Source organism: Phaethon lepturus, unplaced genomic scaffold, assembly GCF_000687285.1.
Source record: "Phaethon lepturus isolate BGI_N335 unplaced genomic scaffold, ASM68728v1 scaffold39714, whole genome shotgun sequence".
Taxonomy (NCBI): Eukaryota; Metazoa; Chordata; class Aves; order Phaethontiformes; family Phaethontidae; genus Phaethon; species Phaethon lepturus.
The window spans coordinates 13,313-29,662 of NW_010537761.1; the positions used below are offsets into that span (position 1 = coordinate 13,313).

The 16,350-nt window shown below is 42.9% G+C and overlaps 1 protein-coding gene across 1 annotated transcript in view; it reads left to right on the plus strand.

Moving 5' to 3' along the window:
* Nucleotides 1-4,181: 4,181 nt before the first annotated feature.
* LOC104620383 (protein kinase C theta type-like) overlaps nucleotides 4,182-16,350 on the plus strand; it is a gene marked incomplete at its 3' end in the record, with an annotated part of 13,488 nt that continues 1,319 nt past the window's right edge. The window contains 7 exon segments of the mRNA XM_010286582.1: nucleotides 4,182-4,293; nucleotides 5,437-5,562; nucleotides 10,963-11,162; nucleotides 12,999-13,059; nucleotides 14,800-14,962; nucleotides 15,461-15,492; nucleotides 15,583-15,668. Coding sequence (XP_010284884.1) covers nucleotides 5,445-5,562; nucleotides 10,963-11,162; nucleotides 12,999-13,059; nucleotides 14,800-14,962; nucleotides 15,461-15,492; nucleotides 15,583-15,668 — 660 coding nt within the window.

Below are 16,350 nucleotides of genomic sequence, written 5' to 3' on the forward strand. Positions count from 1 at the left end.
GGTCTTGTCTTGTGCACAACAAATGCAACAAGAAGAAACCACGTGAACCCAGAAGAGATGAAACAGCCGTGTTTGTAGGCTATATATGAGAGCAGGCCCTGTTACATGTGACTTGCTCTAAACACAGCATGGCAAGATGGCCCAGAGTCTTCTAAAGAGAAATGCCCATTCCCATGCCTGCCATTGGCCCCAGAAAAGTCTGCAAGCCTCATTTCCACATGGCAGGAGAAATGCTTTGCCTGGCTCCACTGTGTCTGCAAGCAATGGGGAAGGGTTTGCATGGAGACCATCACATATGTTTTGAAATCAAGTAGTTCCATGAAGTTTTGAGAGGCTCTTTGGTTGCATGGAGTCTGGTATTGCACCAATACCATGAGAGACTGCTGGTCCTGCCTTTCCTCTCCCTTTCCCTCCACTGCCTTTGTGAGATGCTGCAGATGGGGTGGGTGACCACAGAGAGACCCCTGTTTCCCACTGTATGGTTTGTGGGATATGAGGAGTCAGGGGGCAGAGAGAGGGACCCCAGCCATCACTGATAGCGTTTAGTGTTGCTCTTGAAATCTGCAGGAAGACCTTGAGGTGTGTTGAGCTATGCTCATGTGCAGGTCTCCACCAGCTATATAAACAGATCTTTGCAGGGTCAGGACCTGCCTTTTTGGCTGAGAGGTGCCTTTCAGGAGATGAAGGAAAGTTCATACCCTCCAGCTGTAACTCCTGGTTCCTTTCCCTCTTGGTGATGCTGATCCTCAGATTATGAATTCATTTTGCATGCACAGTTTTACCTCAAAAAGGGAAGAGCTGGAAATATTCCCTCTGACCTCTAGAAAATGAGTTCTATGACATTAGGAAAGCAGGATCTCAAATCCAGAAATACTTCCCTTCCCCTCTGAGTTGGCCTTCATTCAGGAAATTGCCATCTTCACTGCATCGTGCATGCATCCATTTTCTTTCAGCGAAACACAAAAGCATGAATCCCACTAAAGGCGTCTGTCCTCAACACAGTTCTTCCACTGACTAGGAGCAGGAGCTCGTTTCTTCCTCTCTCCCTAACCACAATTGATTAAGGCTATTAAAGAGTTTACCACTTCCTAGTATCATCCAAGAATGTTTTCCATATGTTGCATTATACTCCGGAGTGGGCAGAGCTCCCTTGTGCCAGCGAAGCAGGGTGAACTCCAATTACACTGTATTTGGAGTTTTATTGGAAGAGAGGTTGCAGGTGGCCCTTTATAGAAAGATGCATTTCATCCTCAGTTTTCAGATACCTTATAGTATCCTTTCCACTGGGAAATTAAGCAGACACTCTGCATATCTGCAGCTGCTTCTAGTGTTAAATTAAACTGCTGCTATTACAGCGAGCTGTGGCTGGAGCCGAGTTGTGTTGTTCCTTAATTGCTTATGGCTGTGGATTCAAGCCAAGTAGAAGCCTTGTAGTGGCAAACGCTGGAGATATGGCCTGGAAAACAGATGTTTGGGACAAAGCCAAGGTGATTTCAGGAAAGACAGTGAGAGAGAAGCAGGAAACCAGTTATCTGTCTGATTTATTGGACAGGGTGAAGAAATTCATCCCAGGGTGGAGTGCTCACACAAGGCTGGTGCAAGAGAAAACTCTGATTTTAGCTAGTTTTTAGCCAGCCTTTGCAAGGCTTATATGAGCAGCTGTTGGTTTGCTAGTGCTAACACAAGGTATGCCAAACCTACGTGCTTTGCAGCTGGGTAGAAAATTCTCGCCTGTTTGCTGGTGGCTGCAGAACATCTCACGCAATAGACTGCTTTAAGTGAAGTCCCAGCATAAGCTTTTAGATCTGATACAATGCAGGGGATTTTTTGAAATGGTTTGGGGGATCTGATCAAAAATAGATGTCTACAGTGGAGGTGCGCCATGTGGACAGATCATCCCCAGGCATTCCCCTTTGCTCTCAAAGGAGAGAAACAAGTTCATCACACGCTAATAGAAGGGTCTAAAATGGGTCCAACTCATGATCTGAGGGTGCCAGTTTCTCTCTGTTCCTTCTCTCAGGAGCCCAGGTAATTGCCTCACATGGAAACACCGATGCTGTAGACATCTAGAATTACGTGAGATCTGTCCCACCCGTGTTTTCACAGAATCACAGGCTGGTTGAAGTTGGAAGGGACCTCTAGAGGTCACAAGGACAGAGACTCCAAAACCTGCCTGGGAAACCTGCTTGATTGCACAGAGCCAAAATGGAGCATGGCACTGAGGGCGGGGAGGGCAGGGGATGTCCACCTTAGTTTTTCTCAGTCTTGTATACCACTGTTTATGCAGCAGATCCACAGATCTGAACAGGTGTCTTTTAGCACATCAAACCACTGATTTTTGGAGCAGTGATTTAGCAGAACAAGATGCTTTCACAATTTTAACTATGTTGTAACTACATTGATTTCATTAAAATGTGATGAATGCCAGGCTCAAACTTTTAGCCCTGATTTTGTTTCTTTACAACTTGAGCCAATAGTGTTACAACATTTTAGTGCTGAGGAATCAAAAAACCTTTGGCATCCTTTGGCAACACTCATGTTCTTAGATACCCGATATCTTGACTAGTAATTCTGGCTAGCACCCTGAGTTTTTCAAGGTGAGTTTTGAAAGTCTGGGTACGGGAGTCCTTACAGCCCTCTCTGTACTTCTTCCTCCTCCCGTCCATAGAACAAGGGCATGGGAACTGGGGATTTGGAAGAGGATGCATAATATTGTCTTGCCCAGCGGTCACCAGAAGTATTAGTGCAGTATGGTAGGGGCAGAGGGACTACATCTCCTTTCACACAGCAGTGGCTGATGCAGATGTTTTGACTGGGCCTTAGAGTTTGGGTCTTGTTAGCTTTCCATACTGATGCTACATTGCACAGACAGAACATGCAACTACTTGGATTTCCCTTCTGCCGTCAGAGACCCTTTGATTTGCTTCTCCTTTTGTCTTTAGACTAAGTAGGTTTCTTATTTTTTGAAACAAAGCAAATGTCTGTAACAAACATATATAATATACATATATTTCTTCCTGCTAAAGAGATTTTTCATACCTAGTTTGATCAGATTTCTCTGCTTCTGTCAGTCCAGGCAGATATTTTAGCCTTTTTGTGCCACAGACCACTCATAAAACATTTACTGTACTATTGTGCAGTGCCGCAAATCCCCCTCCTCACAGTTACCTGTGCTTGAATATCTAAAAGCAAGTGGCTTTCCAGAGCAAGTTCATTAGGCACTTGGCTATCATGTGTCTGAAACACCCTTCAGAGAGATGCTGCTTTCACCCAGAGCAGAACAGGATTGTCCTAATCTCCTGCACCTAGCCCCAGGTTGTGCAATCCTTTCCCACTAGCTTCTGCAAAATTGCAAAAATGCTGATGTTTTCCCAGTTGAGGGCAATGCCACAAGCGAGGTCCTTGGACAGTCTTCAGAGGAGGTCTGGTAGCTGCTGGTGGCCCATGATCTGTGCATTCCTAGGGATACTGTAGACATGGATCACAGGATTTTTTTCTCTCTTTCTATCCTATCCTGCCTTCCCCAGAAACCGGATGGTTTTCTTCTCTTTTAAGCACAGTATCCAAGAGGGTTTATGAGTCCTTGTTGTTTTCCTGAAAACTCAGCCCAGTTGTTAGCTAACGTACCCAGAGCTCAAATGGGAAGGAGAGTCTTTCCATGCTGTCCATTGTGTGGATTGGCCTTGTGTAAGGTAACAAGTTTAGGGGAACCTCCTGGGAGACCGAAATCTCTATCAGAGAATAACTGCAGTTTGCTGCATGGCCATCTGTTTGCGCAAGTGTCAGAAAGTGTCGCAGTATGAGCGCTCAGTACTTGTGAATATTCGGGACAGAATAGTGAATGTTTCAGTCCCAGCACTAACTGTAGCTGTTTCTCTTCGTTTTATAGAACAGGAAGAAGGAGAAGATCTCACCATATCCAGGACACCAGCAAAACAACAATCTGCTGCGAGCTGGCCACGCGCTAACAGTTGTTCTGGATTTTACAGTCGCCCTAGACTTTTGCACAGGGGGCTGATGGAAACTCATTGCTCCACACTGCTGGGTAAGAGGGAAGACACTCGAGCAAGGGGCTGCGTCTTGGTTTCTCAAGTTTTCTTGTCTCCTTGACGGTCTTGCCTCCTGTCTCCTTGAACAGAGAGTCCAAGTTTTCAAGTCAGCCCAGCCAGAGGAGCAGTTATCCTCATTCTTTCAGCTGAGAAAATCCTTTCCATGTTGTCCACAACTGTGATGAAAAGAGAAGCCCCTCTAGCCAGAGACTGAACTTGTCTATCAGGAAAATACCATTTACAGGTAAGAAAATGCCATTCCCAGCAATGAATCTGGATCTTCTGTGTGAAGCTGAAGAAGCTGCCCTTGGGAAAGAGCATTTTATGTATAAAAAGGAGAAGAGACTTGGGATGCATCCCACACCACAAGTCATTCAAATTTTTGCTGTTGTAGTTGAACAATATATTGTCAATATATTTGACAAGTAACAGCTGGTGATAGGACTCATGTCGTTTAACTTTGGTGGTCCAAGACATAAACATCTGCAGCTGAGCTCGAAGTGCCTCTTGCTCCCCATTGACTAGATGGGGAGCCAGGAATGACAAGCTCAGAAGTTGCCACAAAATCCGGGTAGTAAATCCCAATCCTTGGGCTCAGATGGACGATGTGGGCATCAGCTACAGCAGTTAATAATTTCTGGCTTCACTAAATCTTCTCTCTGGAAGCTCTGAAAGATTCTACAGAGAAGACCAACCCAAAGGTTTTCTTGTGTTTCCTGGCATCCCGCTTTTATCTGTTTCTGCTTTCAGCTGTTTAAAATTATACCGAGATTTTTTTTTTTTTTTGATCCACTCTCAACGCAGTGTGGTTCATATGAGCTGAATTTTCTCTTTATAGCTTCACTTATGAATACGGGTCAGCACTCAGGCAGTTGAATGCCCGAGATCATTTCCATGCTGTATATAAATAGGATGCAGTTATTTCACAGTTTCATGTTCAGCTTGCACGCTTCCAACAGCCTTGTATTCCCGAAACCCTTTCTATTCTCATAACATTCGAGTTCTTGAACCCGTGACTCGACATAAATTACAACAGAGGTTTTCCCAACCAAGAAAGTCCTGATTTGGCTGCTGTGTATTGTCATTCTCATTCCTGACGGCTGGCGTCGAGTCACTAGTACTCAAAGCTGCTGTTGCGGGTCTTCCAGCCCTGTGATGAGTTCAGCTACGCGGTCGAGCCGACAGCTGAGTTATGCTACCTTATGCACGTTAAGTGGTGCTTGGTCAGTCCATCATCTCGCTAGACAGTGGAGGAAGTCAGAGAGTCCCCAGTCGGATGGATAACTAACAGCCGGCGTACCCCTGTCTGACGGAGATAAGAGGCTGGTTAAAACCAAGGGAATTTTTAGACTTTTCCCAAATATCGCCTGTCTTTTGTTTGACACAGGACTTGTCATGTCTCCCTTTCTGCGTATTGGTTTATCCAACTACGACAGTGGCCCTTACCTGCCATCCCAGGGGGAGGTGATTAACCCTTACTGTGCTGTGATGGTTAAAGAAGCCGTGGAGTCAGGTAAGCGGGGAGGTGTTAAACATGCATCTGAGCTTTTTAAAGACACGTGCGCGTCTTACTGTGTCATTTCTGGTGTGTAGGAAGCACACTGGTAAATCTTTATAAGGGTTTGTGAAGTGCTTTTTGTGTCTCAGCACAGTGCAAGTTTGGGTTTGGCATGGGTTTGCCTGCAAGGCAATCTGATTTTAAGATGATGCCCAACAAATACGTGTCTTCAATTCGAGGTTATTATCAACTGAATTGCAGGTCCCAGCATGTGACGGAGCAGATGAGCTCAACTGTATTTCATTTCACTTTTCTATAAGCAGTTGTTGGTTTGTCAGTGGGACTCCAGACAGATGAAATCTGGGTGTCCTAGAAGTATCCTGAGAGGGCTGTCTTTGTTTATCTTATTTTTTTGAGGAGCTAACAGGAGCAGCAACTTTCATAATTTAAAAAAAAACAAATCTCTCAAACAGCTGCAGTCTTTGGAGAGAGAGTTAATTTCTCTGCGTAATTGCTGAACTATGTAAAATGTTTGAAAGTGAAATTTCCTGCTAAGCTGTTTTCTGTGTTTGGATATACGTATTGTTGCACACTTTTCCTGATTGAACAACAGTGATGAGTTCTCATTCAAAAAACATTTCTTATATGTCTTGTGCATGAAAATAGTCCCCATGAGAGGATGAAAGGTTCTTCAGTTCTGCTTTTCAAGAATCATGAAGATTAAGACCTTCAGTGTTAGAGAATTCTTCATATTGGCTGTTGTTTATCTTAAATTTTTGATAAATTCCCAACCTGGCTGCTGTGATTCCTTAAAAAATTAAATCAACTCAGAAATCCCTTTCTATACCTTGAGAAACCCCCATGACTCCAATCTCCAGAGGATGTTACAGTAGTTTGAACAAAAGAAATTTTAAAATGTTAAAATAATTCGGTATTTCACTGGGGGGGTGGGTATTGGTTTGTTTGTTTTAAGAGTCCGTATTTATCACACTGAACTTTAGCTTGGCTTAAATGATACTTTAAATGATTCTGGAAGATGTGGTGACTGGTAAATTCAAAAGGAAATACTGCATAACAAGATATCCCTAAGATCTCATTTTTTACTGAAAATATGTCCTGTTTCAGCTCTGTGTGGGGCCTGGCTGTTTGCTTTAATGAGGCTTTTGAAAGCCATAACTCAAATTGAAGTCTCTGTCAGTTCAGAAGTGAATAAAATCAATTTGGTCAGAACAGACCTATATTTATGGGTCTTACACAGAGCTGAAAGCATCTTCTGGCATCTACGAAACACAAATCTACTGACTAAGGGATATAATTTTTGTACTCCTGAGAGTAAATAATAATAATAATAATAATAATAATAATAATAATAATAATAATAATAATAATAATAATAATAATACCTCTATCAACAAGAAATTAAAAAGCGTGTTTGGGGGAACTTTTCTCTATTATTGAACATAGGAAAAACGGTGTCCTTCTGTCAGAAGATATCTGTTTGCTGGGGTGTAATTGTAACATCTAGCTGTTGCGCAGGGCATGGTGGGGCAGCCAGGCGAACTCCTCATCATGTCAGCGATAGCAGCGGAACCTCCTGAGATTGATTCATCTCAGAGCCCCTCTTAGGGTGGGTTGAACCAGCCTTTGGAGGTGTTAATCTGCTGCTGGTGGAGGGTGTCCAAATGTGTAGAAGGCTAACCTTACCGTAAGGTGACTAAGCCAAGATGAGGCCACAGTGGGATCCATCTGCCCTGTAATTCCAGTATTCTGCAAGAATATCGATATCTGAGCAAGTCAGTTACTCTTGCATTACAGCCCAGGGGAACAAGCAGGGATTTCTGTGGTGGGATTCATCTTGTCTTGAAGAAGACATCCATAATGGTCCTGATGAATCACGCCCTAGAAAAGCCCAGGGCTTTTCTGACTCCAAGGGTAGTCCACTCAGAGGTACGTGTCTGAAGTTCAGTGAGATGAGCCTGACTCTAAGTGCCAGAAATGCTCTCAACATGACCATCCCGAGGAGTTGTCATGCTCAAACAGGCTCAGAAAAGGCGAAAGGCAATGAAGGTCTCAGGACAAACATTATCTGAGTATATTTGAAATAGCTGCATCCCTGCTTTCTGATTTTTTTAATCATGGTTTGCTCTCCAGCTCCCTGGTTTCACAAAGCACTCGCTGCTCAATGGTAATGGGATTCAACAAAAATTTATATCGGTGCCCTAATACCAAATTTTTGCTGAAGTGGCAAATCCAAGGAGCAGGAGTGAATCAGCTGCAAAGCTGGTAAGAGATGGAAACAATCCTGACTCCCAGCCTTGTGCTCTGACACGTGGCCATTAAGATTTCTTCAGGGAAAATGATTGCTCTCTAACGGGGAGCGCAGAATGCAGGGCAGGACATGCCTAAACCCAAAGCTGAACCCAGGACAGACCCAGTCCCAAATTCCTGCAAGCTTGTGCTGGACCTGTTTGGGTAGATGACTCTGCTCAGACTTTTGCAATGTCCTATTATGGAGCAGATATATACCATGTGTAGTATTAGCAAAGCGTGAGGAGTTTGAGTCTTTTTTTGTTCTTTTCCGTGTTTGTTTTTGCAAACGGGGCAGTGATAGATGGCAAGTGTGTTTGGTTCCCAAAAAAAGGGAGTTTGAGTCTGACTTTGGGTTCATGCTAAAGGCTGTCCCTTGTTGACCAGCCATGATGAACAGGTCATAGGGACGGAGGTCTCCAGGGTTCTGGGAGTAATGCACATCACCTGTGGTCGCAGGGGTGTCGCAGCAAAGCCACCCTCAAAAATTTCAGAAGCTCGGGAAAGATCTTGGGCAGCCTTTCTGTTTTTTCCACTTGTTTATTTTGTAAAAGTGACCCTGGTATTTTATGATATAATCTTTAAAAAACAAAAAACCACACACCTCCACATAGTTAAAAGTTTTATAGCAAGTTATTAATGATGACAAAACATTTCAGAGATCATAGGCACCTCTGAGATATAAAAAAATCTGCCCTTTAAAATGGCTTCTGCCTTCACGAGCCTCCTGGCCCATGTCATTTTACCACCTGTCTTGGTGACATTTGCTTCGTGAAAGATCCTGCTCTGTTTTTGAACTCAGCAAGCCTCCAGGAAAAGTTCTCCCAGCTACAGTGGAAGCTGCTGCCTGGGAAAGACAGTTGCTGTTTTATTTTTCAGGAAGCCAGGGTTAGGTTAATCCCTGGCAGAATTCCACAGACGTCAGCGGGGATGTGCTGGGGGTGACTGTCTGATCCCATATATTGGCCAGTTCATTCACATTCCAGGGTTTGTTTATTTAAGCCATATGTTTTGGAGTGCAATGCAAACAAAAGCACTTGTTTTGCCAGTGCTGTGTTTCACGCCTGTGGAGATTCACTGATGTGGCAAAGAAATAACGGTCCTTTCTGAGGTTTCTGTTCTCTGTGATGCTGGGAAGTTCTTGTCTCATTTTTATGTCTCATTGTGCCTGCTTCTGTTGAAAGAGTGCGTTGGACATATATCTGCAAGCTTGACAGGAATGAATTAAGCCTGCAGACATTGAGCCTAGTATATGATTGCCTAAACCTGCATGCGTGAAAAGTCAACCTCTCTTAACTGGTAGAGGTGGATTCACCATAGATTGGGGTGCTGTAAATTTGGGGGAAACTGAATTTGAACCCAAGATTTAGCTGCACAACCGCTTGTCATACGGGGCAGGACAAGGGTGAGAAGTGATTTTATGCTGCAGGAATGATCTCTGCTCAGTTTTGCGATGCAGACCAGTGCTGATGGTCCGAGCAGCCTGCAGCTCAAATCGAGCTTATGTGATCAAACCAAGCACAAAACCACTTTGTGAGAGCCAGGTGTTGGGTCGTGGAGTGAGCCAACAAGTTGATATTGATTGCAGGATCCTGCACACCTCTCCTCAGGAAGCTACTTTCTCAACTTCAATTTATCCAGTGACTATAGTTCACAACAGTGGCTCTGGCAGACGTTTCCCCTTTGGTAGGAAACCAGTGTGCTGTACTGGTGGTGAAGGCAGATTTTTGTCATAATCGCACAGCCCTGATATTTGTTCTCTCCCCAGTAAACATTCTCTCATTTCCTGAGATGAATATTACACAATCAGGAATCACTGTGTCCTTTTATTCTCCTTCTCTCCTGCCTCCAGTAACTTTGGAGCTTGTTTACCATTTTTAATCCATCCTGAATACAAGCCTCAGAAATCCCTGAGTTCCTGCTTGTGTAAATCAAAGCTGAGCAGAGGACAGAAACCTAAATTAGTCTTCCCATCTAGGGAAGGATTTTCTCCAGCATATGTCATACTCCAGGCTGTCAGCTGCATGTGCTTTTCCAGCTGGATAGGATGAGGGAAAGGCTGGGATTATTGGAAATAGGAGCAGGGTCTTTAGGAGGCAGGAGTGACAAGTCTGCTGTTCACTTGACTGCTTTTTATTCTCTTATTCCACCAGCTTTGGCATCTGATGGGTTGAAAATTTGCAGGGGGTAACTGTGAAATAGAATTTACCTTGAGTAAAGCATTCAAGCCTTTTACAGGGCTATATGAAATAAAATAAGCTGCATGAAATAAATAAAGCTGGCTGAGACTCTTTTGAGAGAGAACTAAAGAGATAACTCTCTGCCAGCTAAAGCTAGGTCTCAGAGATACCCTTCACCATTCCTTCCTATGAAGGAAGAGGAATTAATGCATGCAGAGGAGGTGCAGGAAAAGTTTGCTAGGTTGAAAATTATACTTTGCTGTGGATATGATTGCAGGTCTGCAAGACGGTTCATGTATAAACATCCCTGAGTTAACTGAGACGTACCAACTGACTGGCCATGTGCTCCAGCTGAACCTAACCACAAAAGTGCATCCAGCTTTTGGGTGGATTGAAGCAAACCTGTTTAATTTTGCATTGCCATGGGACAGATGATACATGGAGCTGGTTATCTGTGATGAGATTCACCTGATTAGAAGTGGGTATCTATAGAGTCAGAGTCTACATTTGAGGTCTGCTCAATAGAGTCAATGGAGTCAAGGGTGGAAATTATCTTTTCTAAGGTAGATGTCTGTATTTGTTCAAATGAACACACCCTAACTCCATTTATTTATACTGATTATATTCTCTTCACTGGCTCTGAATGGAGCCAATGTTCAGACAGCTCAGATATGGGCATACACATTGTAGACATCTGAAGTTAAGTGAGATGAATCCCATCCCAGGTTTCACTTCACGCAATAAAATCCTAAGATACTCCAACATCCATTACATATCCTGCTAGGAGAGACGACCTAAAATGAGACGACCTGTTATTTACCCCTGAAGGGGGTAAATAACACAGATCTGTCTCAGGGACTGTAGAGGTGGTGGCCTTAGTGCAGATGAGAATCAAGTCCAGTCAATCCAAACCACTTCTTCTTGACAGAAAACGGCCAAGTGTATGTGCAGAAGAAGCCCACCATGTACCCACCCTGGAACAGCACTTTCGATGCCCATATCAACAACGGCAGGGTCATGCACATCGTCGTCAAAGACAAAAGTGCTGAAATGGTTTCAGAGACCACGGTAGAACTCAAGGTGCTGGCAGAGAGGTGCAAAAAGAGCAACGGGAAGACAGAGATATGGGTGAGCATCATTACCTCTTCTTGCAGGATGTGATGAGGAGCTGCTGTGGGGTAGGGGAATGCCTTGTGACCATGCCAGGCTGTGACTGTAACCAGCAGGGCAACAGGAACTGCCTGCCATCCAAAGAATAATGTTTTGAGTCTACTTGGGTATAACTTGAAGGAAAGACTTCCATGCATGTCAGACAAAAAAGAGCGTGGCAGGTTTATGTTACCTGCTGCTGTTATACTGAAACATCCGCCCTCTGTTAGCAAGGATTCTGGTTCATATGAGCCATGCCCACGTATTAATCTTCACTTAGGAAACCCATTAGGGACAAATGGTGATATGAGTGGCTAAATGTGAATTATTTTATGTGCTCTGGGGAAACAGCTTTAAAAATTTAATCTAATATCAAGTATCTGGTTCACAGTTGCCTGACTTAAGAGTTATGCCAGAGGAACTCCTTTAAAATCACTGGAGTTATAGCCAAGTAAATTTGAAGTAACAGTCTTCATAAGGCTGCTAAACGTAAGATTGCGTTCCCTGGTAGTCCAAGCAAGAAAGTCCTTGATAATAGTCTTTAACATGGAGTATTCTGTAGCCATGTCATGAATAACAATAAAGTGGAAAGACATTTGGAGAGAAACTTATTTCCTGAATATTTTTGTTGTTGTTGTTGTTTTATTTCTCATGCCAGTGCTCAGGTTAAGCTGCTTGGATTAAGCAGAAAGTAAAAAAGTCAAAAAGGCCTTGGTCACTTAAGAGACTTAAGAGCAAGATTTGGTAGAGATGTGCACATTTAACACATAACTTGGAAGAAATTGAGATGCTTAGGGACAGGATTGAAAAACTCAGCATCACACCAACTCCAGGCTTCAAAGCCATGGGAGGTACTAGCCTGGTAAGGAGGAAAAGGGGGCACGTAAGCTGGGGTGCTGCTTTCTTGCAGCAAGTGTAACAGACCCAAGATCAAGTGGAGTTGGGAGACCCAGGTCCTGTTGTGTCCCAGCTCACTAACAGCTCCTGAGATGTTCTCTCCACTCACTCCCAATACAAGTCACGACCTAGAGAGGGTGGTCCCAGATATCTCACCCTGCAAGGATCGTGAGGGGAGAGAATAAAATTTTTCTCACTTTTATGTGCATGGGAAGTGCTTCACTTGGAAGGTGAAGGTAACCTTGCTCAGGCTGTGCTGGAGGTGGGTGGGGAAGGCACAGTTGTGGTTCTCAGGCTGAAGAAATCCTTGAATGTAGGTCTCCATACTGCTAGGTAAGTGGATCCAGATTTACAAAGGCACCTCTGGACAGAGGTTCAGATAGGTGGGCATTTCCAGGTCCAGTGGGAAGGCCCAAAAAATGCCTGAGTAAGCTTGTAGTATCACTCACATTGACTATAATGGAAGTTAGACTTGCAGAACCAAGCTTCTAAAAGTTTTCAGCATCTATGAAATACCTGTCTAAGTTGGCTGTTGTTTTTTTCCAAGGTACTCCCACTTCCCCCTTGCAAGATCCACTGGGAATGACAAGTTGTCTCTATAGATAATGCTGGTCCTGAGATGGGGTCTAAAAACCTGCATACAGCTTCTGTAGTTTAGTCACATTTATCTCTTCTATCATGCCACTCCAGGAGTTTGATAAGAGGTGATCTACCCTCCCCTCTCTATGGTTGCTCCTACCCTGCCTTATTGCCCCACACGGATATGAGTAACCCAAAAATTAGCATTCATTGGCATTCATCATTTCCCACTGGGAAAAGGAGATAGCTTGAGTCATCTCAAATGATTGTTGCTTCTTTGAATGACTGTTTAATTATTGCATTGGTCTTTTTTTCTTGTTTTTCACTTTTCTCAACCAGCTAGAACTGAAACCTCAAGGCCGAATGCTGATGAATGCAAGATACTTCCTGGAAATAAGTGGCAAGTGATTTTGTTTGTTAATTGATAGATATGATTTCTGGTTATGTGAGGCAGACACAGTGTCTTCGCTGAAAGCAATGCCTATGTTGTAAACTGATTTATTCACAGGAACTTTCATAACAGTTTGAAATGAACCTTCCAGAAAAGCAATTTTTATTGTATGGTGGGGATGAAGATTGACTGTTCTTCTGTGATTTGCAAGGCAGATTTTTGGCAGGTTTACCACTAAAATGGTAGATTTTCTCATTACACTAAAGCAGACAGAATAGATACATAAGGAGACAGCTCCCTCTGAAATGATTCTACTTGTATATATGCACGTAACATGTGCCGTGGTGTGCATTATAGTGCAGATATAAAAGTTGGGATACAATTTTCTGGTTGACAACACCGAAGTACACATGTTAGTTGGGATTTTAAGATCGAGAGCAATCTAGGCAAAACAGGAAAAGAACCTGAAGAGTGATTCATCTGATGAAATGCAGGTTTCTGCTGCAAGGTGAGCCAAGTCATTCACTGGGCTCCATTGCTCCATCCAGCTAGACCTCCAGGGATGTGGCAGCAGCTTAGTCACCCTGGACAGGGGACATATCATCATTCATGTACCTTCACCGGGAACCAAATCCCACCTGCAGAGTTTCATGTCCGTGTGAAATGCTTTTTGCTTTGTTGAAGAAAATAGGTTGCAACCCAAATGCTCAGTCTTACTCCTTGATGCCAAGGCTCTCGCTGCCTTTCACAGATGTGGGACGAAGCTGTAAGGTGTAGATATCTAGAAGGACCTTCCACTTACAGAAACATAGAAGTACTAAAAGCAGCCAACAGCGTGTCCATACTGATAGTTTCTTCATCCATTCCTACCTTTAATACAGAATAGACTACTATTCCCTCCTTGTATGTTACAAGACATCAGAGAGGCCAAAGCATAGAAGATGCAGGCTGTGTTTGTATTACAAATAGCAAGATCAGCATCAGCTCACACAGGGGGCCAGTTTCCACAGAATACCTGTGTAACTTGCTGTGTGATGTATGAGTAAAACGAAACAGAGATTGAGTGAGATACTGTGTGCATATCTAGATTTGTAGACACAAGCACATATATTGAAGTGCACATGTGTATACGCATGTGTAGACAGAATTGGTTTGTTTGCTGTTCTAAGAAGTTTAAATGTGAACTGTGAATATTGGCATGGACACAGAAAAGAGCAAAGCAATTGCTGGCATGGGAAAATAACATGAAAAAAAAAATCCTAGGAACATACATACATGCTTACTCACACACATGTACATGCACACAAAAAGGCTTCAGTTAAATATCCACACACATATACACACACGTCTGTTTGTGTGCATATATAGATAGTTATTATTTTTATGTAATTCCATCTTTTTTAGGGCATGGTTCTTCAGTGCTATAGAAAGTTAGAATTTTGTGTTTAACAGCAAATGATGTCTCCTTGGGAAATTTCTGGTCTATATTTCAAAAGCAGCATTATGAATATTCAAGGGAGCTCAGAGTCCCAGTTTTAAAGTCGTTTTAGTGTCCCTGCAGGAATAGGAGAAAAAAAAACATCCAAAGAAGCCTTATGTGGGTTTCAGAAAACATTATTTCTTAAAAATATTTATTCAAATGAGTCAATCATAAGCTTCAGTCATTTAGTGTTTTGGCAGCTAGATTTTCTCAAGGCGCCTGATCAGGACAGGGTACCCTAATAAATCTTCTGTTTCCTTTCTCCCCAGATGCAAAGGACCTGGCTGACTGTGAGACCGAAGGCTTCTTCTCCTTGCATCAGCGCAGGGGAGCCATCAAACAGGCCAAAATCCATAATGTCAAGTGTCACGAGTTCACAGCCACCTTCTTTCCACAACCCACCTTCTGCTCTGTCTGTCATGAGTTTGTATGGTAAACAAAAATAGATCTATGCTTTTTCCCTTTTTAACTCTACAGACCAGTTCTGCTTCTCCAGTGAATATCTGTGCTCCTGCTGTCAGTACAGGCAGCAGGATTGGACCCTTGACATCTTACCTGGAGAGTTATTGCATCACTTCAAGGATGTGATTCACAGTTGTAATTCCAACTGTGAAAATTCCCTTAATTTTTTAGTTCATTTTTTATAAATATTTTTATCTTGGACCAAATGCACAGACATTTCTCATCAGCCTGGCTTGCTATTTGGATATCGTGAAATTCAGAATATGAATATGTGTTAAAAAGGCTGTGAAAACCATAGAGAATCACTCCAGAGCTAGACTGAATGAAGATATTTAAATTAGAGAAGCTCTATAAAGACTGATAAAAAGCAAAGCTCTCTTATTCTGTTTCTTTCATAAATATTGCTCTCCTTCCTTCTGTGGAGGCTTTCAGAAAATTCAGAATTAACCATTTCTCTGTCTATTTCAGGGGTCTGAATAAACAAGGCTATCAATGCAGACGTAAGAAACTTTTTATTTGGTTACTCTCATTTTTACTTGATCTTTTCTTAAGGGATTTTCTCATTAACACCGTGACACTTGTTGTTTCAGAATGTAACGCTGCCATTCATAAGAAGTGCATTGACAAAGTAATAGCCAAGTGTACGGGATCAGCAATCAACAGTAGAGAAACAATGGTATGTGTTATTATTTGGCTGCTTTTTAAGAACTTGGGCACCGTTCATCTCTCTCCTACATTGCTGTAAAACCACTTCCGATGAAACAGAAGGTGCTACTGAACTAAAGGCTGTGTGATCTGACCTGTGCCCTTTGTTTTTTACGTTCCCAGTGGGAACTGGGAACTGTACTCAAATGGAGCCGCTGAATAAGCAGTTGCTGAATCAGGACTGATGTTTTTCTAATGTATGAAGTACAGCTCAGAAGGAAGTCATGGCCATGAGGTGGAGATCTACTGGAGGAAATTCCTCACTACATGATGCTAGGCAGGACATCACACTGAATTTTCAGAGCAGTACTTTAACATCCCACTCTGTGTTCACTGAGATTTCCAAACAGTCAGTGGAAGACCTAGCATCTTCACTATTAATTTTATTTTTCTCATATCAGTTTATAATAAACCTTCTTTTCTGGTGTGCAAAAATGGAACTTAAACTCTTGATACGTCTATTCCCTTTTTCTTAATTGTGTCCTACAGCTTCTGTTGGCTTCCAGTCCTACACTGGCTCCTGTTCTCCCTTTACAGTCTTTAGAAATGAGATTCATCTCACCTGTCTTCTGACATCTCCAGGGTAGATGTAGCCAACTTTGTCATCACCTTTGACTCCTTATAAACTCAAAGAAGAAAAATAGGCTCTTCCG